The sequence below is a fragment of the Meles meles genome, chromosome 5 (assembly GCF_922984935.1).
Source record: "Meles meles chromosome 5, mMelMel3.1 paternal haplotype, whole genome shotgun sequence".
Lineage (NCBI taxonomy): Eukaryota > Metazoa > Chordata > Mammalia > Carnivora > Mustelidae > Meles > Meles meles.
The window spans coordinates 68089895-68117859 of NC_060070.1; the positions used below are offsets into that span (position 1 = coordinate 68089895).

A 27965-nucleotide genomic window follows, 5' to 3' on the forward strand; every position below is an offset into this window, starting at 1 on the left:
AATTGGTTTTGTATAGACTTTGCTTATTTTTTTTCAATTGGATTGTTCATTTCCCTTACCAATTTATAGAAATTCTTACACGCACCGTGACTATAAATCCCTGTGTGTTACTTGTATCCATGCATGGACATGGCATGTGCCCTTACTGGAGTGGCACAGTGGGGAGGATATGAGTTGGTGATTTCAGGATGGAGGGACTGTTCTCGAAGAGGGCAGCCACATAAGGAAAACAGACGAGAGACCGAAAGAGGGAGTCTGTCTTTAGTCACCTCTGCGGAGTGAGGGCAGTGATGTGTTGAAGAAAATCACATGATTTGAAGATAAACAGATTAAAGTTCATGCCTTACTAACAGCGATTTTTTTCCCATTTTATTTATTTTTTCAGCGTAACAGTATTCATTCTTTTTGCACAACACCCAGTGCTCCATGCAAAACGTGCCCTCCCCGTTACCCACCACCTGTTCCCCCAACCTCCCACCCCCTAACAGCGATTTTTGACAAATTAACTTCTTTGAGGCTCAATTCCTTGTACCATTCAGGGATTTAATGACTTCACTTTATAAAGGATAGTTGCATGGAATACATGAGTAGATTCGTGTCAAGGACTTGCTTCAGGGTCTGGCCCTCCACGTTTGAACAATAAATAGTTTATGGTGTGAACCCAATAAAAGGAGTCACACAGGTGCCTTCTGACATCTTAAAGGGCCATGGACACAAGCTGATGTTATCATACCATATTATTATCTCTTTCTCATAATGTACTGGAAATCTGTAAAGTATTCCTAAATCTTCTTCACTCAGAGTTTCGAGACTGGGACATTCCTGAGCGTCAGGCCGCCTCCCACTTTCCCTGATTGGCAAATGAGAACTTTGGGACTGGAGGCGAGGGTGGGGCTAACTCAGGGTAGAGAAACCTGCAGGGAGACCCAAGGGAGACAACCGCCAAGGAGAAAGGCAGAAGTCGAGTTCACCATGGCTGGAACAAAGGCACTTCTGATGCTAGAAAACTTCATTAATGGAAAGTTTGTACCTTGTAACTCCTATCTTGATTCTTATGATCCGTCTACGGGGGAAGTATATTGCAGAGTGCCAAACAGTGGGAAAGAAGAGGTGAGTGGGGTGCCTGGCTGGGGGCAGTTCGTTGAGCATCCCTTGGTCTCGCTCAGGTTCTGGGTGATCACAGGGCCGTAGGATCGAGCCCCGCATTGGGCTTGTGCTCAGTGCAGAGTCTGCTTAAAGGCTCTTTCTCCCTCCGCCTTTGCCCCTCCCCTCCCCCTCTTTCTTTCAAATAAATAAATAAATAAATAAATAAATAAATAAATCTTTAAAAAAAAGAGAGAGAAGAGGTGAGTATATTCACTTAGGGAAGGTGGAAATATACCTCATGTGCTGATGAATTGTGTGTCACTTTTCTAGGAGCAAAGGGAGTTGGGAAAAGGTGTAGAATTGTTAAACACTAGCAGAGGGAAGATTTTAGTGCTGGGAAGGTTTGCTTGGTAATGGGACTTCTAGGGTGCAGGATTCCCAGGCTATCCGAAATGAGAGCGTTCTTATGACACCTTTAGAAATGGTATAAAGTGAAGACTATCCTCCATTTTCAGGAAGTCCGCGTTACACAACTTGGCTTTTGGGAAAGAAATAGTAAGTATGGTAACAGCTTTTTTCATAGAAGTGAAAATCCTCTTCGTGTTTCTTTTGGTGAGTGAAAACAGGTGCTAACGTAAAAGTGAGTGGCGTCCTGTGAGCTTTCAAACGGGGATGCCTATGCCTGTCACAAAGTCCATGACTTCGTGCAGAACGCAAGTGATCAATGAGGCATCTTAATACACAGCTGCATTTCTCAGACATTCCTTATTGAGGTCTAGTAAAAAGTATTTTTTGTTAAGAATGGTCCATGTTGGGGCACCTGGGTGGCTCAGTGGGTTAAGCCGCTGCCTTCGGCTCAGGTCATGATCTCAGGGTCCTGGGATCGAGTCCCGCATCGGGCTCTCTGCTCAGCAGGGAGCCTGCTTCCCTTCCTCTCTCTGCCTGCCTCTCTGCCTACTTGTGATCTCTCTCTCTCTGTCAAATAAATAAATAAAATTTAAAAAAAAAAAAAAAAAAAAAAAAAAAAAAAAAAAAAGAATGGTCCATGTTTCCGTTTCCTTTTCTTTACTAAGCGTTGCCTAACTTGGCCACTATATTCATGGATTTCTAAAAAACAAACCAAAACAAAACAACAAAAAAAACCTTGTTGCTCCACTAAAACAAGCAAAAGTGAAAAACCCAAGGATTGATTTTAGATTATCCTCTAATAATGCCTTATGTCTTTAAAATATCTAGTGATGTAAAACTGATCGTTTGATGGAATGCAAAATCAAATTCCCATGTATTTTTGCATTTAAATTTAACACCATCACTCAAAGTGCTTAATGGTACAAACATTAAAATTTTTTTAGTGATGCAAAATTTTATTTAAGAAGTTTTATAAAATGTTGGATATATTCGATTAGCTATCAGTTATTTCATTGACAATGTAAATGTGTCTGGGGTGATGAATATGGCTGATGTGTGTATGCTCATTTAATGCCTAATGGGTTTTACTTTTTAAGGCACAAAGAACTAGATTATTATTTATTATTTAAAACAATTTTTTAGAACTAGATTATTTAAAAGCCAACTGTAGTCTTCATATACAAATAAGTATCAATAAATAAGCCTTCTTATATACTAAGCTACTATTTCTCTTTTGTTAATATTTTGAAACTGTCTTGCATTAAAAAAACCCTTTAGACTTGTGGACAAAAGTTTGCAAACATTGGCTAATCTGTTGGTTAAACTGTAACCCACAATTCTGTTTCAAATGACTTGGGATAGATGTGGGAAATCTAGCTTTGTGTTATCCAGTCCTCCTGGTCTCTAAGTGTTTTCCAAAGTGCTGTTAAAAATGACAAATATGACAAATTTTGTTGAAATATTTTCTGCGGCTAATGGTTCATGCCTTTTCAGAAGATAGAATGCAGTACAGAGGCATCTGCTAGGAGAGGAATAAATATTTTGGATTTCCCAGCAATTTAACTTGCAAATATCCTCTCTGATCCCACAAGTCTCAGTTTTTGCTTGCTTGAAAAATATCGTCAACACACAAACTGCACACCCAGTTTCACAGAAAGTCTCTTACAGAAAGTGCTGCCGGTGTTGCTAACAGGTTTTGCTGTGTGCTCCACATTCACTAAGCCCTCTAATACAAATTACACCCAATGGGAGTCATAGCAACCTACAAATAAGACTCTATCATCACCCTTATTCCACAGATGACAGCAAGCTAACATTCTCATCTCTGATGCCTAGGTCAAACACACACACACACACACACACACACACACGCACACGCACATGCACAGACACACACAGAGATTTGCGGTGGCATTTACATGATAGCTTTGCGATCATAAGCATAGACCAGAGTCTGACAGCATGGCTCCGAAGACCAGCTGTACTGCTCAGTATCTACTGTCTTGACTTAGAGCTGAACTTCCTTGTGCCTCAGTCTCCTTACCTATAAAATGGGGATAACAATAATACCTGTCTTCTAGTGTGGTTCTGAGGATGAAACAGACTGACGCAAAGCCCTTCGTGTTTGGCATACAGTAAATGCTTTTCAGGTGTTAGCTTTTGCTCATATAGATTTAATACGTATTCTATATACTACACAGACATAAGCCACCTTAGAATATATGACTGGACCTGAATTTTCTGCACAGCAAAAAGCTTAGATTTTATATCGACAACCTCAGGAAGATGAGATTTTACACTGAGCATGGGAGGAAGGAGCCCTCCTCTTGTTGGATGGCAGCCAGGCCCCAGGGAGGTGGCGGCTTCTGGTGGTGAACAGCACAGCCCACCTTCTCCCTTCACCCCGTCTGGGGGTCCACAGTAGAGATTCATCTTTTCAACAGAAACCACCACTTTTCCAGAAATTTATAATGAAGAGGAGAATCATGTCATCCTTTATTCAGCTCAGGTGGAAGTGACTCTGTTTATAAAGTATAAAGGAAACAGAGAAGGAGTGTGGATCAGATTTGGGGGGAGAGGGCGGCTGAATTGTCAGGTCACGTGATGCGAGAAAGAGGCTCGTGGTTGCCTGAAGCCTGTGGAAAAGGATTCTGAGGCTGGGCTTGAGCCCAGCTGTGGAAGAAAGCTGTGAGTGATTCTGAGTCTTGTCATGCGTGTGAGGGGGGAGAAAGCTGAGACACAGGCTATAGATTTGCTATCTCCGGTAAAGACTTTGCTTCGACTTTGCTGAAGACCCCACGGCTCATTTTGCCTTGCAGGAATTGGCCTTGCTCGAACCTTCCCATATACTGTTTCCTTTTGGATTTGCTCCGAAGCCAAGTTTCCAAGCTATCTGTTCAAACACGGATGCCCTCCTTTCCTACAGAGGCCTCTTTCACTGGGCAGAGCCAGGCAGGCTACAGGGACCATGGCTCTGCCATAGCAGGCCAGCTGTGGTCTTGGAACCACAGAGATCAGGGTTTGAGTCCTGACGCTGTCACTTATTAGCTATGTGAACTCTGCTGAGTTACTTGAGTTCTCTGTGCCTCGGTTTTATCATCCACAAAATGGACATAGCAATAGTCAGGGTACAGAATTCTAAAACAGGTGAAATAAAATAACTTGTGTGTTTAGCATATCCTTTATATATAAAAATTAGTAATTTTTGAGTGGTCATTTTTAAAAAAAAGATTTTATTTATTTATTTGACAGACACAGACCACAATTAGGCAGAGAGGCAGACAGAGAGAGGAAGGGAAGCAGGCTCTCTGCTCAGCAGAGAGCCCGATGCGGGGCTTGATCCCAGGACCCTGGGATCATGACCTGAACCAAAGGCAGAGGCTTTAACCCACTGAGCCACCAGGCGCCCCCTGAGTGAGTGGTCATTTTGAGTGGAAATGACAATCTGAGGATATGATTTAAAACAAACTTTTAGACTTTGTCAGATATGTTGGATCTGATTAAAAGCTGAGGGATTCTACACATCTCGGTGATGTTTTCTCTCTCATACGCTACTGAAAAAAATTTTTGTATTTTGACGTGATTAAAAATGTGAGTCTGTTAAAATTCAAATAGCTTCCTTCTGATGGCCACATCTGAATATCCTGGTTGAAATGGAGCATTCTTCTCTCTTTTTGTGGTGCCCCTGATTCTCTGGTCACGTAAACACCACTTTGCAGGTAACTCAGAACGAGGAAGACTTGAATATTTGAAATCAGGCAGAAGGAAATTAGGTGTGGGTGGATCTGTGGATTCTGGATTCATCCAACCTCAGGAGCAACGGTCTTAAGCTGACGCTCTTCCTCTTGGTCCTCAAAGATCGAAGCCGCGGTGGAGGCGGCCAGAGCAGCCTTCCCCGGCTGGTCGGCCCGAAGCCCCCAGGAGCGCTCGCAGGTGCTGCACCGGCTAGCAGATCTGCTGGAACAGTCCCTGGAGGAGCTGGCCCAGGCAGAATCCAGGGACCAAGGTGAGTGCCGCTGACCAGCCCTGCACTGGCCAGTGCGGTGCCCAATGAAGAGTGCAGTACCAATCCTCAGATGCCAGCCACGCCTGCCCTCCTTCCGACTGGTCAGGTGGCCTCCAGCTTCTTAACCACAAGGGATGGGACTTGGGTACTTCCTCCGTAGTAGCGCCCCCCACCCCGGCCCTACCCATCAGTCTAGCCGCACCTGTGCTTCTCATGGCAGAGAAGCCAGGAGAAGCCTCCACGCAGGAGGTTTGCATCTGGCAGACTCCTACCCCGTTCTGATGGTCCAAGCAGGTCACGGCTGAGCCTAAGTTCCAGGGGCAAGGAAATAAATACACTTTGTCCAATTGGTGGAAGGCACTGCCAGGGTTTTTGGCAAGGGGAGTAGAGGTGGGGCGAGGGGAAGAAGAGGGTGGATCCTTCTAGGTAGACCATGTCAAAGCAAAAGTAATTGAAGAGCAGGTTATTTAGAAAGAATCTGTATGTCAGTATCGCACTCCCAACACAACTTCCCAATTTCAACTCCTTCCCAGAAGCATAAGTAATGGATTAAATGTCCAATAGTTATATCTATTGGGAAGCCACCAGATCTTTTAAATTGATACGGATGCTGTATAAATCAGCTTAAAGTTAGAAGGCAGCCTGAGTCTAAACTCTTAAGGAGATGCTTCCTGATGGTGCTGCTGACCCTGGGAGTCCCCCTGAATCAATAAGACAACTAAGGGACAACCCAGAAAAGCTATGTTTCTCTTTTTGTTCAGTCCAGGAGCTAGGGCGTACATGGGGCACGTAGTGAGTGAGTGAGGGCCACATGGCATCCTTGGGGTCCCCTCAGCTGTTCTGGCACGTTCCCATCTTAAGGACTCCATCCCGTGTTGGGGAGACATTTAATATACATCGTCTGTTTGTCAAAGTGGTTTCATTGTGTCGTGCAGCTATAACTGTCTTGACACCCACTGCTCCAAGCCCTCCTAGCGGGTACAAAGCTTGGTGATTTTGACTTGAAAGAGCTGATGTGAGCAGAGTGGTAGCATCTGGCGGATTCATAATAGCCAAGAATTGTTCAGCCCACAAAGCAAAGATGGTTTCACTCAATTTTAACCGCCCCCCTATTTCATCTGATAACTTCATACCTAATTATTTCATGGTTCTGTGAAACCACGACCAGCTCTCTGTGTCATCAGGGGATGAAGTCTCAGGCTGGAGAGGACCAAGGTTCCGTCCGCGTGAGCTGGGATACGTGTGTGATCATGTCTTCTCCATCCCCGGGGAAGCAGGCGGACCGTGCTTTCTGTTGTTGGCTTCTTTCAGGGAAAACCATAACACTGGCCAGAACCATGGACATTCCCCGGTCTGTGCAGAACTTCCGGTTCTTCGCCTCCTCCATCCTGCACCACACGTCCGAGTGCACGCACATGGACCACCTGGGCTGTCTGCACTACACCGCGCGGGCCCCGGTGGGGATCGGTGGGTGTTCCAGGAAAGCCTGCTCTGCTCCAGGAAAGCCTGATCCCTCCTTTTTGTAGAACTCGTCTAAAGGAACAGACCGAGAGGAAGGAAAGAGATGACTTCTGCTTAGGCCGAAAATGAATGGGCCTCAAAAATCTATTTCTACTTTTTTTCCTTTGTCTCACATTCCCTACTTATTCCTGGAACACTGTTCTTGGGAAATTAGCAGAAAAGAATGATGCCGGGAGGAAATTCACATACGAAGGTTCCCCCCACCCTCCACATTACATTTTTTTTTTTTTTTTCAGAGAGTTTTGTAGTCAAGAGCAAGGATTTTGGGTATGTGCAGGGCCAGTTTCATAACATTTGTATATTTCAGGATTCTTACCTTAAAAACTGGGAGAATAGTTTAATTTTATATTTATATATTTTAGTGTGAATTAAATAAATTAGTAAGTGTAGAGCACTCTGAATTAACTGCTTCCTGCTTTCTTTTAGAGGATGTGAACATGAGCAATGACTCAAGGTATCCACTAGATGTCACTATTCCTCCAACCACCAAATTCGCATATTAGTTACATTCTGTGATGGGATAAAAGAAAATAAATTTAAAGGAACGAAAATAGGACATATTACCAGTTTGGTTATTTGAACTCTTTGGAAATAATATTTTGAAGGAATTAGGAAAAACTCAAACTTCCCTTTTAGAAGTTTGGTGATATATAATGCTGAAAAAAAAAACCTCTGTTACCCTATAAAGAAAAGATTTTCTAGGGAGAAATATAATCACATAAAATATATGTTGACTTTCACAGCATAGGTTTAAGGGCAGAGTATAAGTAAGATGAATCCATTTACAAATTCATAAAGTAAATTTTTTTTTGAGAGTTTTATGGTTGGAAACCTTGTTGGTTTCAGAACATTGCATGGAGATGCATTCTAGATGCTGGTTCTATTACTTTTAAGCAATTCTATCTGGTCATGAAACAGGTGATAACTCAGAGAGAATTTTTTATTAAAAAGTCCTCTGGCTGGCCAAAATGCATTTCATAGTCTATGCATCAAATTTCCCTGGCTTTACTAATCAGAAGGCCCCCACATGGCAGACTAAGAATGCATTTGCTCTTATTTTACCACTAATTTCTAAAAAGCTTGAGATTTTATGCCTTAATCCACAACAGGTTAGAAACAGTGATGGAAAAACTTGAAAGAAATAGTAGCTAGACAGTTGGATGATGAAGAAGGAGAGAGAAGTTTAAAAAAAATGTAAAGGTTAGTCTATAAATCTCAAAACTCATCACATTCTGGAATGTTTAGTAACAGGTGACAGCCTCTTGGCCCTGGAGCTTACATTGTCCTTGTTCATAAATACAACTGTTATATCAACAAGAAAGGAGTAAATTGTATTGCTTTAATAGTTTTAAAAGTCACAGTTGCTTGTAATACATTTTAGAGTTATTCCCCAAAGTTGGCTACAAGTAAGCCAAGATGGGGGTTTTAGAAGGGTAAGCCTAAGTTTCATGCAGGGTGAAGGAGTTCCATGTCAATAAACCCAGTCTGGCCAGTCTCGTTTGAGGGTCCTGCCTTTGGTGGCAGTGTTTCTGTTCTCCTCTTGTAGCTGGTCTGATCAGCCCTTGGAATTTGCCACTCTACTTGCTGACCTGGAAGGTGGCGCCGGCCATCGCGGCTGGCAATACCGTGATAGCCAAGCCCAGCGAGCTGACGTCAGTGACGGCGTGGATGATGTGCAAACTCCTGGAGAAAGCAGGTAATGAGCGGTGGCTCTGGAGAGGTGCAGGACTGGCTTTGGGGTGGCAAGTTTGTGGGTCTCAGCCGCCATAGCGTCGCTGACATGTGAAAAGTTGTTCTGACTAGAAATCTGCTCAGCAAAATTGATTCCATTGACATCTTTCGTTTTCCTCTCTCTGATCCTTTTCTGAGAAATCCCCTTCACACACAGGGTTGGATCACACTGCTTCCTCTTCTTCACCCCTGTCCCCTCAGCAGGGGTGGGGGTGGGGGTTGGCAGGCAGTGACATGATTGCACACCTGTGAAGTGAGAACAGGCTTAAAGATCCCCGTCAACTCAGACACCAGCCTGCTCCAGAGATCGTCTTGAGCGGATGGTTTAAAATCTTCTATTTGAACCATTTGTTAATCTTGATGCAAATAAGACTGCCCTTAAGTACTTCTCTGGTTTGTATGGTTATACGACACCTGCTAGAAAATGTGCATTTTTAAGGGATTTGAATATACCTCCTTCAGTTTTCTCTACATTTGGAGCCACCGTGTGGAAGCTGATATAATATGGCTCCTTGGGCTCTTTATATCAACAGTGTCCTGGCCACGTTCAAGATATGTTCCTGGGTAGGTTCTAGGGTATAACTCAGCATGGGCGCGGTCTGACTCTGTACCAGGGTTGTGTCAGGAGAATCTAGCTTGCAACCCACAGGAAAGCCCCTTGCTGTTAGGTCCCTCCACTCAGGTCTCCATACATACCCTGCTCTGTGTACTTTTTTCAAGTCCACAGAGAAGGTAGTGTTGGGCTCACCCATATCCATAAAGTAGGTGGCTGGAAAGAACCCATACCTCCCTCTTCTGGAAACCTTACCTCTCTAAGCAAAAACACACATATTGGCTTCCAAGAAAGCTGAGCCAGTTTTTACTCCAGGATTTAGATGGCAGGGTGAACTATGTGGCCTTATGATCCTAGTCTAGCTGCCCATTTCCCTTGTATTGTACAGAGGAATGAGGCCTCCCAGTTCAGCCTTTGGGGTGACGTTTATGGATGCCCTAGGCTTCTAGAGGGTTATGATAGAAATGTGCCTGTCTCTCTCATGTCCCAGGGTACCATTCCTTCTTTACATGAGGGATCACTTTCTAATGCCATTCCCTGCGAAATTAAGTGCCTAGTAACTACAGAGTTCCAAGGCCTTTCCTCCCTCTCTGTTGGCTATAGGTTCCCTGGAGTGGAGAGAAGGGGCCGATGCTCTGCCGTGATCTATGTTGGGGAGGGCAGCCCTGCAGGTGGGGCGATGCCACAGAGCTGTGTTCCCAGAACCACTCTCTCTTGAAGCCAACCACATCTTGATCTATGAAGATTTCTCTTCCCTAAGCACTCTCCCCTTCCATACGCCCAGCTCCTGGGCTACAGGAGAGTTCTACATTTCCATGTATTTGCATAGCGTTATCTTATTTCTTGTGAATGAATAAGCTTGTTATACCAAGACAGTTCTTCCTTCCTTCCCTGCCTCTGCTGGCTTTGCTAAACTTTCTTCCTCTGGGCACCACGGAGAGTGTAAGGCTCAAATTGCACCTGTCTTAAGCCCTCAGTTTCTCCATTTGCTTTGAGAATCTGTACGAGATGTGTTGAATACTGTACGCAAAAGAAAACTAAGAAGACCTGCTGGTGCATTCTTGATATTTATAAAGCCAGTCCTCGGGTCCAAAGCATTCAAACAGACTTGACAGTTGACCTTCCTGTGAAGTAAAGTAATTTTTAAAAAGGATACAGTGAGTACCCCCTTTATAGTTCTAGAAGAGTTATTTCTTCTTGGCAGCACCAGATGCATGCCTCATTCCTGGAGTGTCCAGTGAAAGCAGATTTCTGTCCTTTCCTAGTTTTGTTCTGCCCAGTGGAAGCTTGTTGCCATCCTTCCCCATCCTGGTCCCTAGTGCAGGGAATCTATGCCCCGTGTTTGTTAGTCACCTATTCTGAGTTTTACCGGATTATTATTTGCCAACGTAGTTCCTCCTTTCTCTGGTAACTGGCATATCCTAAGGGTAGATGAACAATGTCTCTAGAAAAATTTCATTATTGTCTCGATCAAATTGGCAAAGTGGTGCTGAGAAATACTGGCCAGTAGGTAAACACATTAACACCAAAGTTCAAGGGAATGTAAAGTGTTAAAGCCGTTGTGTAGAGGGCAATTGGCCTGCTGAAGTGCACTCATTTTCCTGGGATGATAAATACGTGGTGTTTCTGAGTTTTCTTCAGTCTTCATTAAATTCTGTTGTATACATTAGCAGTGATTTGATCCATTTTTGCCTTCAGGATTTATAAAGCCCAATAGTCCACCTTCTTTTGCCCCCAAACCCCAATCAGAAAGTATTGGGCAAATATTCACATGCTCACTGTCTGATGGAGATGCAGGACCCCCCAGACTGCAAATGGTGGGAAAATTGACCTTGTTTCTCTCCCATCAACCACTGTGAGGGCCCCTCTCCTGAGCCCCCTCTTTGCCCCAACATGGGGCTTAGCGGCTTTCACATGGTGCCTGACCCTGGGCCTGCCCTCTGTGGCAGTGACCTGTGATCCAGGACCAACCCAAGCTAGATTTCAGTATGTGTGCACCTGTGTGTAAAGGTGAGGCCATTAGAGGGGAAGCTCCCCTGGATACCACCAGGAGTCATTGATTCCCCACACCTGTCTCTGAGGCTCACCTAAAAGGGGTGATCCCCTCAGGTGATCACACTAGGGCCCTGGCTTGATGGGAAGGTGTTCTCGTTAATGATGGATCATCAATGTCAACTTGTTTTTTGAACTCTAAAAGCATATTCTGGAAGAGATGATTTTAATCCAACAGAGCATGTTTCTGTTAGGAAGAGAATGTCTGACCTGGACAGGGAAAGATAGTGGGAGCAGGGAAGTAGTTAAAAAACCTTACATGTTGGAGGTTTTCTGCATCTCTGTACTTCCAGGCTGGAGAAATATGGGAAAGAAACTCAGCTATCTCCTAAACCCTAAGACACAACACGAATGCACTTAGATTTTCTTTCTGGACACATAAAACTTTCCAGAGTCAAGGACAATTTCTGATTTGGATAATGTACACGAAGTCTCCATTCATTCATTCATTCACGTAATTATTTGTTAACCGCGTGCTCCCGGTTTTGCCTCCTAGTGGTTGCCCTTTAACCTCACTCTGCCTCAGTTTGGTTGAGGTGAGGATATGAGTCCTCTCTGCCTTATCCAGTAGCTGGGAGATCTAGATTGCTTCCAGCAGTGACTGGCCCACAGTGAATGCGGGCACTTACTGGTATTAATCTATCTGGCAAACTAGGGCCTTAGCGTAGGGGGGTTCAGTGGGGAGCAGTAGGGTCTCACGCTAAACATCCTGTTTTAGGGTGTATTTGGCACTTTAAGTCAGTTCTAGAGTGTATGTCTGTACCATGGGACACAGGACCTTTAACTCAATACTCACCTTCTTGGAGGAGCCCAAGGGAGCCCAAGGGAGCCCTCCCTCCCTTCCCTGGGCCAAGCCAGTCAATCTCTCCTTCTGTCCACTTCACATTTTCGCACTGAATCATGACTCCTCAACGCCCGCTTGGAGCAGGGTTCTTCTACCTTACAGGGCTTGACCTGCCTGAGGACATCTCTGTGACCCGAGCCCTTGATGCCTAGTTAATATTACGGAATGAATTAATTAGAAGGTTCTACTCTTCGTTTTTCTAAGGCAAAGCACCTGGAAATATCTCACCTAGGGCACACTGGATTTGCCCTATAGTCTTTGCTTTGCCATTAAACTAAAGACAGCCATAAAATCTGCTCCCCTCCATTCGAACTACTTCACTTCCAAGGAGAACCTCCATGTCACTGAAAGTTCTCAACACACGGAGAAGAATTACTGTTGTAATTTCTGTTACTGTTTCTGTATCCCATCCAGATACAGACCTGGAGACTGTTCTGTTTCCTGTCCAGGTGTCCCACCAGGTGTGGTAAATATTGTGTTTGGAACAGGGCCCAGGGTTGGCGAGGCCCTGGTGTCCCATCCAGAGGTACCCCTCATTTCCTTCACGGGGAGCCAGCCCACGGCCGAGCGGATCACACAGCTGAGTGCCCCGCACTGCAAGAAGCTGTCCTTGGAGCTGGGGGGCAAGAACCCCGCCATCATCTTCGAGGACGCCAACCTGGAGGAGTGCATTCCAACGACTGTCAGGTCCAGCTTCGCCAACCAGGTGTGTCCTCTGGGTTGGTGTGTTTTGTTTTGAGTTTGTTTTAAAATTCTATGACCCGGTCAGCCTGGATCTGTTCCATCACAGTGCCAAGCCAGGAGTGAGTGGGTCAATCTGGGGCTATTTCAGGGAAAGGAGATTTTGACCTTGTGTTATGCCATCGACTCTGTTTTGTCTCCATGTCCATCTGTGGTTCTTGTGGAATCACAGCTTCTGTTGGGCAAACACCTGTTCTTGAGCTTTATCAGGTGTAAGCCATGGGCAAAATGATTGACTGTTTGCTCCTCTAAGCTTTTTCATCCCTGTATTCACAGAGTCGCCCCCATTCTCTTCTTCCTGTCTAAATGTCCTATCTCCAGTAAACCTTGTGTTCCCCAAAGCATCCCAAATGTAGCACACACTTAGAAATAAATGACTAAACCAGTCTAGAGGACATTGCTAATGTCACAGAGGCATGGGCAACTTGGTATCTCCTGAAATTGTGTAACAGATGTTTTTCTGGAAGCCAGAGTTCTCAGCAGATTCTTTGAGGCGGTGGCATCCCAAAGGTTAGGAACACTGACCCAGATAGATTGGACGGTAAACCTCACAGAGTCTGCTCTGGGGCCGCGTTCGACTTAAACGCCCAGCGTCAGGTCTCGCGTACAGCAGGTGTGCACAAATACTGAATGATTTTTTCCAAAGGGCCTGCTTTTTAAAAATTTTAGCAGCGAACAAAGAATCCACTAAAGAATTAGAACTGCCATAGAAAGAAAGATGAGTGAAATGAGATATATCTTTATTTAACTTGCCCAAGTTGCTGTACGTAACCTTTTGAACCCTCATTTCCTGCCTGTAAACTCCTGGAGGCAGTAATGATGTCTTCCAGTAACGATTTTGTGAGTTGTAGAATGAAAACTATTCTTGACAGTGGTTATTTTTGTGATCGTTATTATTGTAATTATTTCTCTCACAGTCATTCTTAGAGAACGTGGCTTCACTGTGTCTGTAGAGAGTGTTTTTCTGGATCAACAGACTTAAATTTTAAGATTTTAGAAAATAGACTTGCAATTTTATGATACAGCTATTTCAATCATTAAAGTAAACAAGTATCCAAATGAACAATGAAATCAAGACTTTTGGTGTCTTAGTGACAGCACGGAGGGTAGGGCCAAGCTGTGGACTGCAGAACAGCCCAGAGGACACCAGGTGAACTCTGCATGAAAAAAAAAAAAACGTACTCTGAGCGCCGAGACAGACTGTGGCTTCTTGGCTACCAGGATTGTGCCAGAACTTGAAATTGCTGAGAGAACCTTCCTCTTGGGGGGTATTGAAATTTCCGTGGGGAAGAGGACAGGAACCCAACTGGCTAATTCAAGACAATAGGCAGATTTTAGGTAAACTACAGGGGCTGGTTTCTTTTTCCTTAACCAAGAGCTGAGTCCCGTGTAGTAAAACCTCTTCCTCAGTTGAACATAACGGGCCCCTTTGAAACATCTCTGCCACACGTGGTCTCCTTCGGCCGGGGGCGCACCACACTTCGACAAGCTGTGGGACACTGAGGAAATGAATGGACTTCAGCAACACCGGTCTGGAGTTGAGACTTCCTGTGCCTGGTTGCCCTGGGCTTGGGTTCATTCAAAGCTCCATTTCCTAATTGTAAGCTGGGAAACCTATGGCATCGTAAAATTATTATGAAAAAAGCACCCTGCACGGTCCCTGGAATGCAGTAAATATTATTTCCCTTTTCTCATTTCCTCAAAAGTCCTGCTACCAGAGATCCTGGCATTACCTAGGCTTTCCTGGTACTAAGTAATCAGGAAAACCCTGACTGTGTAACCCCCCAACTCCCTTTACCACACCCTCCCTCCCCACACGGCAGGGGGCACTTGTGTCTGGAGAGTTCCCAAGCCAGATACAGGGATGGTTCTTACAGTGATGCTGGGTTGCAGAGAGGATTCTTTTTTCCGAAACAGTGACTATTTGATTTGGACAATACACCTTTGCACAGCTGTCAAAATAATTAGAAATATTCCATCTTTAGGATGGTTTGAAGATCAAATATAAATGTGGTGAAAATCGTTATTTATGCAGAAATGTACTAACCATATATACATAATGATTTGAGATGTCTAGACTGTGGTTTGTAAGTGACCGCACGCTATATTCAGACGATAGTATGGATCGTTTTTCACTCAGGCTCCTGTTAGCACCTCTGCCCCGAACAGACAGTATCTCTGTTTGGATGTCTAGTAGGTACCCAAACCTTAACCCATGCCAAGCAGAACTCTTGCTTTCCCTCCATCCCCTATCCCCGCAACACTGCTCCTCTCCCTGCCTTAGAAAACCTGTGACTCGACCTTGTTCTTACCCCAACCTCCTATCTCACTAATCCATCAGCCCATCTTGTTGATTCAATTATTCTAATACATCCTGGAACCCCCTGCTTCCGCAGAGCACTGATACCAGTTTTCTCGCACTTGGGGGTCCCATGTCCCTTTATGAATCTGGTGATGTCAGTGGATACCTACCTATCACTTCGCCCAGCTCTGCTGTTCCCGCCCTGGTGCAAGCTACCTCCGCATGCCTGGACTTCTGGAATACTCTGTGAACTCTACTCTGACCCCACTCTCGTTCACTTCCATTCTACTCCACACGGCTGCCAGAACAACAGTGGACACGGATCGTATCGTGCTGCTGCTTAAAGCCTTCCACCGGCTTTTCATGATCCCAGGAGCAAGACGCAGACTCCTTGTGAGTCTGTGGGACTCTGCATGGTAGTGCCTTGCTCTCACCTCGTGCCCTCCTTTCTTACTCTCCCTGCCCCCATTCCTGCCTCCACTCCCAGCCTCAGCCCTGCCTGCCTGCCTTCTTCCTTGCCTCACACACCACACCACCGCAAGCACGCTCCTGCAGCAAGAAGCCGGTCCACCCTGCCTGCTGAGAATTGCTTTCCTCGGCATCTAGCCCAGTCAGCGCCTCCCCACCAACGAAGTGTCAATTCAAACAGCCCCTCCTCACAAGGGCCTTCCAGAACTCCCTTTACTCCAAGGGACTGAAAGCGGCTCTTTCCCATTGATTTCTGTTCCCATCTTCTGCTTAGTTTTCTTGTACTGTTTTACTCATGACCTGAAATTGTATTATAGATTGACTCATTGACCTGTGCTGTTGTCTGACTTCCCCACAAGAGTGTGTGTTCCTGGTGGTGGGAGTTTGTTTTGTTTATCAGTGTCTCCCATGGCCTAAACCAGTGCCTGGCACCTGGCAGGTAGGTGATCAGAGATGCAGGGTGACCTACCCATGAAGGAGTGTGTCTTGTCATTGTCCTCATTGTCATTCTTGGCAGGGTGAAATCTGCCTCTGTACCAGCAGAATCTTTGTCCAGAAGAGCATCTATAGTGAATTTTTGGAGAAGTTTGTAGAAGCTACCAGAATGTGGAAAGTTGGCATTCCCTCCGATCCATCGGCCAGCATGGGAGCTCTGATAAGTAAAGCTCATTTGGAGAAAGTAAGTCAATTTTCTGCAATGGGAGTTTGGGGAGAAGCCCAGTGCAGGGCATAGCACACATTCCTGCTTTGAAATGTTGTCCATGACCACCCTGTTCTTAAAAAAATTCTAACCTGTAGGAAATGGTCTCTGGATACAGAGTCTGCAAATGTTGTCCAGGTTAAAGCCATGTCTACACGGGATAAATGAATTAGAGAAATCAGCATATAGAGAGCGAGGAAGAGAAATTTTAAAACATAAGGGTCAGCTGATAAGAATGATGTGGATTAAGGGTGGCAGGCATTTCCATTGATAAAAGTTCCCAGTGGAATGGGCTCTGCCTGTGGCTTACGGCAGATGGAATTCCGGACGTGCCAGTAGGCATGATCCAAATTATGTGGTCCTTAGTGGGTAGAGTTAGTGGTGGTCTACGTGGGAGAAGTCGTTGATGGGCTCTGGGTGGTTTATGGAATTGAGGTCTTTAAGGTCATCTTCATGTATTACCTGATGTGACTCCCAAAATAAGTCACAGAATGCTGGAGCTGGGGGACTTTGTTTTCAGCTGTGGTAACTGAGACCCACCAAGGAAGATGTACCCCTGTCCGTTAGCCAGTGAGGGACAGAGCCTTCACTTAAGTTTGTAGAAATCTTTGACTCTGCATAGAATTGGGAGATTTACTACATTTTAACTTTGACCTTTACAGCGTTGTGAAGCACAGAGGCTCTTAGCCCAGTGTGTAGCAGCTCGGTGGTCTCCTCTCATTTCTTCGGTTTTCCCAGTGAACTATGAGGCAGGGTGAAGAGGGAAGAAGGTGCTGAGGGCTCAGGAGGGAGGGGAGGATTTGAAACAGTCCTGCAGGACATCAGAAGGGATTCCCATTGTTTCCAGCGTTGTAGCCACAGCAGGTGTGGACAAAAGCCAAGAACCCTGATAGATCTAAACCACAAATGATATTTGATTTTTTTTTAAGACTTGAAACATTGATGAGGTTTTAGGCCTGGTGTCAACCGCTTCCTCATGAATCCTAGCCCAGAAATACCATCTTCTATGAAACCAAATTATGCTGGAAAGACAAGTGTTTATTTAACATGTTGGCTGGGATTTTGTTTGCTTACTGTCCTTTCAATGTAGTGTACTTAAGTGCCATGAATAACTCTGAAAATGGTGAGGCTTACAGTTAGCAGTTTTTTTTTTTTTCTGACCACATTCAAACATAAGCCCAAATTTATCTTTCAAACAGAAGTTTTTTAAAACTCTCTTGTATTTTTACCATGATATATTTTCTATCTCAGTCAAATAACTAAGAAAAGAAATAAACTTTCTATTTTGGAATAACTTAAGATTTATAGAAAAATCTCAGAGTCCCAGGGCAGAGAGTTTCTATATCCACTCACTCAGCTTTCCCATTTGCTAACATCTTCCAAGTGCACGATACAGTTGTCCACACTAAGAAACCAATGGAGCACATGACTGCGCCAAACTGCAGATTTTTCTTTTTTTCTTTAAAGATTTCATTTATTTATTTGACAGATAGAGATCACAAGTAGGGAGAGAGGCAGGCAGAGAGAGAGAGAGGAGGAAGCAGACTCCCTGCCAAGCAGAGAGCCTGATGCAGGGCTCGATCCCAGGACCCTGGGATCATGACCTGAGCCAAAGGGAGACGCTCAACAGGCTCAGCCACCCAGACGCCCTGGCCAGTTTATTTAATTTTTATTTTTCTATGGAAGAACACTAAAGATCGTATTCCCATGACTCCACCACATATAAACTTGCTGCGATCAGTGGAGCCCTCTTGTTTTGTCATCCTACAGACTGGATCCCTCCCTGCTAGAGTAGAGTGCCCGCAGGTGGGCTTACATGGCCTCCCCCATATGAGGCCACGGGGCAGTCCTACTGAGACTTCGATGGCTTCTGGACATCTGTCATCTTCACTGCTCCACCTTGAGCACCGGTGCCCAGATGCAAGGAGTCATGAAGTCCCCCTCTGAGTCTCCTGCCAGGTGGACCCATGATGGAGGGCTTGCAGATGGATTCTTGTGAGGAGGCGCTGGGTGTCTTGGCCCTTGAGAGAGAGAGAGAGATAATGGAAGCAGCTAGGGCAGTGTAAATGTGGCCTTTTCAGTGGGACTCTTTTCAGCTGGGTATGCCGCTTCGGAGATCAAGAAGGGCGTGCAGACGTTCCACCAGTGGTCATCTGTCCTCGCCTCTCACCAGAGAGCTGTGGGGCTGCGTCCTAGGGGAGGCCAGGTGGCCATCTTCTACCCCGCTTCTCCTCTGTAGCTGGTCTGTGTCTGCTTTGAAGCAAACTAGCCCTGCAGAGTCTGGGGTCTTTGTGTCCATCTTGCTTCTCTGTGTTTGTCAGGGTAGATGGTGAGGCAGTGACCCAGGAGTCCGACTAGAATATGCAGAAGCTGTTAAGCTGTTCGGTCATGGCAAAGGGCTCAGAACCTCACAGAGACGAAGCTTGCTCCTAAGTGGACGAGTGACTCGCCTGCTTCCCAGGGAGGCAGGCAACTCTGTCCTCAAGGAAGGTAGAAAAGGCTCTCTGCCTGTTTCACGGGTTGCTTTTTGTTTTTGTTTTTCTTTTCCTCCCATCGAATGCTTTTCCACGTGACTGTCCAGAGAATCTGGCTCGATGCCAGCCTGCCCAAAGATGCAGGAAATCGGAGATGGGATTCTGAGTGTTAACAGCGAGGCTGGCGGAGCGCAGGGCGAATTCACAGGTGCATTCCCCGATAGGGCCAGGCCGCAGGCTGTTAGCAAAGGTCCACTTTTGCAGTTTGCTAGCTTCTTCTGTCGGATTAAAAAACAAACAAACAAACAAACAAACAAACAAACAAAACCAAACTGACTTGCCGGGTGGGCATGTCTCTGAAGTCTCCCAGCTCCTAAGCGTCAGATGGTGTGTGACACCATCAACCTTCCTCACCAACAGCAGCAGTCGCGGCTGGTATTCAAAAGACTGACTGCGTGCCAGACATTATGCTAAATATTTTACATACATTTTATCTAAGCTTATGAATAGATGGGAGTGTTAATCCCACTTTTCAGAGGGGAAACTGACCATGGAAAATCCCTCTGCAAGCAAGGGGAGGCTCTGGGATCTGAACTCTTGGGGCTCCCCGCCCACCCATCTGACCTCTGTGCTAGGATTTTATGGGCAAAGCTACCAAGTACTAACTACTCTCTGCTCTTAGAGAAAGTTTTCTCGTTTAATTTATTATATTTTATGGCATATTAGCAGTCACAACATTTTCTTTTTTCACATTTTCCTGAAAATCTCAGTTCCTGAGCTGCTAGTTGAAGTATCATTCTATCATCCAGAAAATAAATTTAGTTTAGTGTGAGTTTAATATATCTTATATATTAAAAATTTTGAAAGGTTTGCATTTTGAAAACAGACACTTTCCTTCATATTTTATTATCCAAGAGCATCTCAGAGATAATCATGAAATTCCATGTAGATGAGATGATCTAAAGCCATTCTGTGTTTAATCAAGGAAAAAAGTTCTGGCCCTGCATTCAGCAGGTGCTCCTGGAGATCTTTGCCTTGACTTCCCCTGTACACACATTATGCTGCCTTTGGCATCTTTTAATTAATCTAAGTGAGTTGTTTCAAGAGGAATAAGAGAATAGGGGAAAGAGAAGTCTGGACCTAATTTAGTTTTCATCTGCAAACTAGACGAGGGCTTTTTCTGGGAGAGCTTTGAGATCATTGCACGTGTTGGGGGAAAATGTGTAGCAGAGGGGAATATGAAGCTGTTCCAAATATTCTACTTTTTAGAAGTCTTTGACCTCATGGTTTATTAAGTGTTCTGTAAGCTAGAGCAAAATTAAAAATAAGACAACAGTACTTTTTAATTTTCATATGGCAAAGACATAACTCTATGTTGAGCATGGTTCTACAATGGAGTACTTATCTAATACAGGACAGAATGCTCAGATTAATATGTGATACGTAGGGATCCAAAGTATGACTTCAAAATTTACCCTGCCTTTGATGTACCGCTTAACTGTTGTTTTATACTTTTAATTTTTGAGATCACTTTTCTACTTCTCCTATGCTCAGGGGTAGGATAATGTTATCATTGTGACTGCAAGGAAATTTCCATACATAAATGTATGTATCCTTTTATAAGGAGTCATTTCTACAACTATTGTGAATAAACATCTGTCACTGTCTCCAAGTTACTGGGTTTACTTATTACATAATTTATTTCCCATTACAGTGAGCTATTCTATATTAACTAGATGTATTTTCAGAACATAATCAGTAATGAGACTAGAAGTTAGAAATGATTTGTTCTGGAAGCCATTCTTGGTCTTTCATGAAATCTTACGCATCATTCAATCTCCCATATTCTGCAATGGACAGAGCCTCCCCCCCCCGCCCCCGCACAAGGAGTAACTATTCTTTTGTGTATCTAACTACTGAATATCCCTGAGTGTGAATTCTAGCTTTTCAGTTTACTAGTGGTATGAACCATCTACCCTTTCTGAGGCCCAATTTTATCATCAGCAAATAGGCGATAATAATACAGAGCTAATAGAGTTTTGAGAGAATTAAATGAGAATGTATGAAAAGCATTTATCTATGTGCCTCGGACTTGGACAGTAAAGAAATTACACCCCTCCTCTTCCGTCTGGGGGGAGGGCTAACTGCCCAAATGATGGTCTGAGCACTTCCGCCCTCAGGCTTAGCAGCTGAGCAATAAGATAATCAACTTTAGATTTCTTAGCAATGGCCTTACCCATATTTCCTAGATGATTCACAAATATTGAATTTTCTGTTGCTTTGTGTCAAGGCAAATGGTAAGATGTTGCTAATCATGGTTTTCACCTTCCCAGGTCAGAAGTTACATCAAGAGAGCCCGGTCGGAGGGGGCCCGGATTCTGTGTGGTGAGGGGGTGGACACGTTGAGTCTCCCCCCCAAGAATCGTGCAGGATACTTTATGCTTCCCACAGTGATAACAGACATTAAGGATGAATCTTGTTGCATGAAGGAAGAGATATTTGGTCCAGTGACGTGTGTCGTCCCCTTCGAGAGTGAAGAGGAAGTGATTCAAAGAGCCAACAGTGTTAAATACGGGCTGGCAGCCACGGTGTGGTCCAGTAACGTGGGCCGTATCCACCGGGTGGCTAAGAAATTGCAGTCTGGCTTGGTCTGGACGAACTGCTGGCTCATCAGAGAGCTCAACCTCCCTTTTGGCGGTATGAAGAGTTCTGGGGTAGGTAGAGAAGGAGCCAAGGACTCTTACGAATTTTTCACTGAAGTCAAAACCATCACCATTAAACACTGACCGTGGCTAGTGGAGAAGCCGTGGTCCATGGCTGGCTGCAGAGAATCAGTAGTCCAGCGTGGAGAGCAGATATCCCGGCATAAATTCCTGCCACATCTTTGCTCAGTGGGGTTTCTCTACCTTATGCTCAGCAGTTTGTACGTTCATTCGTTGTCACAGGGAGGCTGTCTATTTTCCCTGTGGAGTCAAAGAAGAGACTCTGAGGACGAATGCACAAGAAGGAAGCCTAGCAATTGTCAGGTTCCTTCTCTATTGTGTCTTCACTGTAGTTTTTTTCATTGTTTTGATTGAATTCTTGGAAATTCAAAGATAATCATTTTTTAAAAAATTTTTTAAGTATATATAAGAATGTCAATGATAAACGTGGCATGGAATTTGTCCGAGCAGGCCTAAATGGTAGGTCCCACTAAATACATCTGTTAAAGGACCAAGAAAAATAAAAATAATGACTACTTTTGGAGGAAACTTGAAGCAAGAAGAGGAAATAGCTTGGTCCATTTCTACTCAAGTGTAATCAATTCCAGTTTTTCAGGTCTGTCTCCCGTGAGGCTTACAACCCACGAATCCTAAAAGAATAAACGTTAAGCAATTTTAGTAGCCAGTATGACGTATGTGTTCTTCTTGAATTATCCTTTATTCCTCTTAGGGGTATGGACTTCATGCAAAGTGATAGAGGTGTTTCTTGTGGCCTTTTTTTTTTTAGGTCTCCTAATGATCAGAGGAGAAAACTGAGGCATACAGAGATTAAAGTAGCATGCTCAAGGTCACACGAATGCTATGGGGCAGAGGAAGGATTTGAACTCGGGGCTGGCTCTCAGTCTCCAAAGCCATGATTTCTGACCACCTCACACTTGCACAGCAGTCACAGTCTTACAGTTCATGGAACACATTGTGTTGGGTCTCCTCTCCATGTCTCCCTCCCTCTCCCCCTCTCCCCTGGCCCTCTCAGGCGTGCAAGTCAGGCACAGCCCTTCCTACACCAACGGAAACCAACTGTTTGCACGTCTACTGCCCAGCTGGACAGGAATCGCCTGAAGGCCCAGGCAGTGCTGCTCCCCACTCCCCCACCCCCCAAAGTCTCCATTCCCAGCACAGGGTCTGGCACACAGAAGGTACACCAAACACCTTCCAGGGATGGAATGAGGTCTTCCTGGTGCTCTGGAGGTGTTTGTTGCACAGTGTTTGGGGATGTAGGTTGGGCCAGAGGGGGGCAGAATAGTCTTCACGATTTATGTAGGTTTTCGGATATGTTGGCTTGTTCTCAAATGCTGAAAAGCATAAGCCCTTTGGAGGTCAAGCAGCGGTGCTGAATCATATCTGGTTCCCAGCTTCTCCCTCCCCTCCCTTCTCTTTTTCTCACCCTGTTCTCCAGCTCATGCCCCAGAGTCTTCATTAGTTAAATCTAGAAGCAACTCCAAGAGGCAGTAGGAGGAATTTCAGCAGCTCCTAGTCTCTAAGAACCCACATCTTTGTTCTTGTATCTGGTCTAGCCCAAGCTTGTCCTTATTTCTGAAACTGAAGCCGCATCTCGATTCCACATTCTGGCGACTGAACGTCTTTGCTCCCCACGCTTTAAGACCCACCTCCCACCCTGCTTGTGTTCTGCCTCCAAGAATGTTCTCTAGGACACGGAGCTGGCCCTGCTCCTGTCCCTTCTTGTCTGGGCTCTGGATCTTGTCTTGTGGAGGGGACTGCTTCCTTCAGACAGCATTTCTGGATGCCAGTTCCCTCCTCTGTGCCTCTTTGGAGCGTCAGAAGCTTCTCCTGGGCTCATGAGGCAGGACCATTGACCAGATGCCGTTCTCTATCACCCCAGCAAGGGCCCAGTGCTCAGTTGTGAACACCAGTGACTTTGATTTCTTAGCACCCCACGGGGCCTTTTTTCATTCTTCCTAGGCCACCCAAGTGTCGGTGAGTTTAGTTCCAAGTCCCAAGTGTAGGCCAGCCCACACAGTCTCACGCCCCATGTCATTTAGGGCCCCCTGTGGGTCTGTGCCAGCGTGATGACAGAGTCCCCACAGAGCAGCGCCTCTCTGGCTGCAAGGCCACCAGGTCCCCCACCTGCTGGACGCAGGGCCACTCTGGAAAACCCTCAAAGGGGACGCACGAGGGTTCTGATCCTATCTGTCGAGTTTCATTTCTGAGCTGGGCGATGGGGGCTTGCATGTTTGCTGTGCTCTTTCACACGTAGGAACTACATGCTGAAAGGAGAAGGTGGATCCTGTATTGTGGGTCGTGGCAGGGGGACAGCCTGGCGCCTGCACAGGGGGAGCTCAGAGCACGGTGAACCCCCTCTTCCCCACAGAGCCACTGTGGATCAGCGATCAGAGGTGACCCAGATGGAAAGCAGGCGCTGGAGAAGCAGAAACAGGGACTCTGAGAGTGCCTTTCAGTGCTCCCCAGTCCCAGAGGTCTCTGGTTCACATGCAGATTGAGATCCAGTAGGTCTGGATGGGGCCTGATTGTACTTGGAGTGTCAAGGACTTGGAGAACCCTCTGTAGGAGCTGCGGCTCTCATGATCCCTCCTCCCCGCCTTCCCAGGTCTCAGGAGCAGCCCCTCCTGCACTGGTCCCCTCCTAGACCCAGAGGAAGTGCTCGCACACCAGAGCTGACCTTCCTGGGAGAAGATCTCCAGTGCGGTGGTTGGCACGGAGGCTGAGATAACTTGGGAACCTGCAGCTTCGCGGAGGAGAGACATTCACTGAAGCATTTCTCCACCCAGGTAGAGCAGGTCCTCCCTCCGCGGCTCCTTTGGAAGGTGCACACAGAGCCATCTGTGCAGCCCCTAAAGAAGCCTGTCTCTGACCCCCTGCACACAGAAATGTAGGGTTAGCCCCTCCATCCAGGGAAGGGGGTTACCAGTAAACTGCTCTTCCAAACCCCAAAAGATAACTTTGCCCACTACCTAGAATAATCAACCAGTACACTTTTTATTCAACATTATTACGAGTCAGTCGAGCTCATGAACTGTTTGGTGAAAGACCAACTAACTGGAGGAGGAAGAGATAAAAGAAGAGGTTGTTGAACATTGAATTCATCTCAGAGATTTGAGAGCCCAGCACGTTAGTCACCACAGAGCACGGCTATGCCAAAGGAGCAAACCAGGGGCATGAGAGAGACCTTGAAAATGAAACATTGGCTCCCTAGATAAAATGAAAAATCAATAGAATGGAACCATTGGTTTGGCTGGCAGCTAAAGTACCAATCTGGAAGGTCAAGTTGAGAGAGTAGCTCAGGATGCAGAGAATGACAGAAAGGAAAAATATGAGAGAGAAGTTGAGATAGGGGATCGATCCGGAAAGCTGATAATTCATCTGAGGTGAGAAAACAGAGGTAGAGAAGCAGATAAATGATAAAAATGAATATCTCTGAACGAAAAAACTTTCCCATGAAAAATACTCACCATGTGCCAGGAGCTATTCTGCTGAAATTTAAAAATTCCTAACATAAAGCTTGCAGTGAGAATTACCAGGATACCTACAAGCTCTGCCCCCAAGCCCCCAAACCCACAAATACAAGCATAAGGTGATCATCATACATTTTCCATTAATAGTACTGATTTTGGAAGACAGTAGAGCAAGATTTCAAAGTTCTCAGGAAACGTTATTTTGAACCTAAATCTTGTAGCCAGGTAGCCCGTTACTCAAGGATCCAGGCAAAATAAGACAATGTTTCAGGAGTTTTCGCTTTCCAATGTGATTTGAGTTGTACCTCAGGAGAAGGAAAAACGAATCCAACACACAGCAGAACTTCTGAGGAACAAAATGAAAAGAAATTTCAAATTAGCAGCAGCAAACAGGCCCAGAAAGCAGTTGGCCCAAAGTAGAACACTGTAGACAGGACGTGGTGGTTGACAAACACTGGTTAAAAAGATGTGTAACAATCCGGAAGATCTTCAATCTGTAAAAAGGTCCCCCAAGTCTGTTCTCTCCATTACAATAAAGGGAACAAAAACTATTCAGAAGTGATGATCAGATGAAGTGAACTGAAGTGCCATGTGACTTGGAAAAAAAGAAAGGGTCTAAATAAAGCGACTCCATTTTTCCATTATTTTTTGGATGGATATTTTTGGTGACATAAAGTTGCATTTCCATCTTTACGGGCCTTACATACTACTTGGTTCTCTCTCTCTCTCTTTTTTTAAGATTTTATTTATTTACTTAACAGAGAGAGAGAGAGAGATCTCAAGTAGGCAGAGCAGCGGGCGGGGGGGGGCAGGGGGAGCAGGCTCCCTGCCGAGCAGAAAGCCAGATGTGGGGCTCGATCCCAGGACCCTGAGATCACGGCCTGAGCCAAAGGCAGAGGCTTAACCCACTGAGCCACCCAGGCGCCTCTCTCTCTCTCTCTCTCTTTTTTTTTTTAAGATTTTATTTATTGATTTGCCAGAGAGAGAGAGAGAGAGAGAAAGAACACACAAGCAGGGGGAGCAGCAGGTAGAGGGAGAAACGGGCTCCCCGCTGAGCAAGGAGCCCAACTCGGGGCTCGATCCCAGGATCCTGAGATCATGACCTGAACTTAAGGCAGACGCTTAACTGACTGAGCCCCCCAGGCGTCCCCATGCTACTTGGTTCTGCAATTAGTTTATATAATATTAACATTATGAATGTCTCTCACTGGCTTTAAATTTTAATTTTTATTTTTTAAGATTTTATTTTATTTAATTGACAGACAGAGATCACAATTAGGCAGAGAGGCAGGCAGAGAGAGAAGGGAAGCAGGGTCCCTACTGAGCAGAGAGCCCGATGTAGGGCTCAATCCCAGGACCCCGGAATCATGACCTGAGCTGAAAGCAGAGGCTTAACCCACTAAGCCACCCAGGCGCTCCTGGCTTTTAATGTTTAAAGCTGAGCTACAGACAAAGAACAGAAAACAAGCTTAAAATGACAGAACAGTATAGAGGTTCAAGCCCAGATGATGATATTAGTCAGCTGACAAGTCTGGAAGGGGAAAGTGTGAGCCAGAGGCTAGCCCGTGGCGATCTCTTTTCCTCATCTTACTGCACAGGGAGTGGGTCCTTGATGCCAGAAGATGATGAATCAAGAAGCAAGGATTGAGGCAGATTATTTAAAGTGATGCATGGACCCATTTAAGATCTCAAAATGTAATGTCACCAACAAAAACTGGAAGGTGAAATGGAGGAGGCGAGCTCAAAGTACAAAGCGTGTGAAAGGCACACACCTTTCCCCATAGGAAGCAGATATGTATTCTCTGAAGCTGGTAAGGCCAGAAGCACAGGTGCACACACATGGACTAGTTCTGTGGTACAGAAGACCTCAAACCAGAACTGTTTAAAAATGCTTCCTTCTGGGGCGCTTGCGTGGCTCAGTCCCGCATCAGGCTCCCTGCTCAGCAGGGAGTCTTTCTCCCTCTGCCCCTCCTGCATGTTCTTTCTCTCTCTCTCTCTCTCTCTGACCCAAAACCAAACCAAACCAAAACAAAGTTGCTTCTGAAAAGTAGAACTATGGCCAGGCAAAGGGGTATTTAGCATAACAGAGAGAGGTTCACTTAAATCATGAGGTACCCTTTGAGTTTATTTATTTCTTTTAACATGTTTGAACCGCCTTTTGTAAATAATAGTGTTTATATTTAAAAGCTCTCCCAGCGATGCTTTTTTATACGTGTGGGAATTGGCAAGAATGGGTTCTACACAGTCCAGAGTATTCTACGTAGTTGGCCCTCTGAGCCCTGGTTGCCTTAAGAGATCTGAGCTCCCCTGAGGTCTTGGAGGCTCAGCCTGATTGTAGAGAACCTGGGAAACCTGCCCCTGGTCAGGTCAAGGGAGGAAGCCTCCTCTGGTGCCCCTGGCTTGGCCAGTCTGCTCAGCCGGCATTCCAGAGAGGAAGAAGGCAGGAGAACCTCCTTCCCATGGCCTGCGCATGGAGGGGGAGGGGCAATTCCGGATAATTCACCTGCCTCAGGCCATCCCTACTGGATATCCCCTAAGCCTGACCTGAGACTTTTAAATTAAAAGAAAATGCCAAAGCTTTGGATTTCCTTATCTTCTGGGAAGTTCCCATGTCCTTTTCTTGGAGATGGCATGTGGCTGCCTGTGACCTACATTAGGGCTGAACCCACCCCTAGATGTCCCATGGAAAAGACCCTCACTTCAGGCTTTTCAGATAAAGGTTTCAGGGTGTAGTTTTAGGAAGACATTTTGTTCATAGGTGTCGAAAGCAAGCCTTCTGGAATGTGTCCTCGTGGTCGTTAGCCTAACGGGTCGGAGCATTCATATCGTCAGTCTCAAAGGCTGCTCTGCTCGTCAGGACCCCAGTCAGTGCTGACTCACCCCAGG

General features: G+C 45.4%; 1 protein-coding gene across 1 annotated transcript; it reads left to right on the plus strand.

Annotated features, from left to right (window-relative positions):
- Positions 1–915: 915 nt before the first annotated feature.
- Positions 916–22273, plus strand: ALDH8A1 (aldehyde dehydrogenase 8 family member A1). The gene is made up of 7 exons (XM_046006537.1): positions 916–1110; positions 5353–5500; positions 6812–6967; positions 8568–8717; positions 12651–12907; positions 16230–16391; positions 21220–22273. The coding sequence occupies exons 1-7, from the start codon at positions 973–975 to the stop codon at positions 21670–21672; spliced, it is 1464 nt and encodes a 487-aa protein (XP_045862493.1). The 5' UTR covers positions 916–972; the 3' UTR covers positions 21673–22273.
- The last annotated feature ends 5692 nt before the right edge of the window (positions 22274–27965 follow it).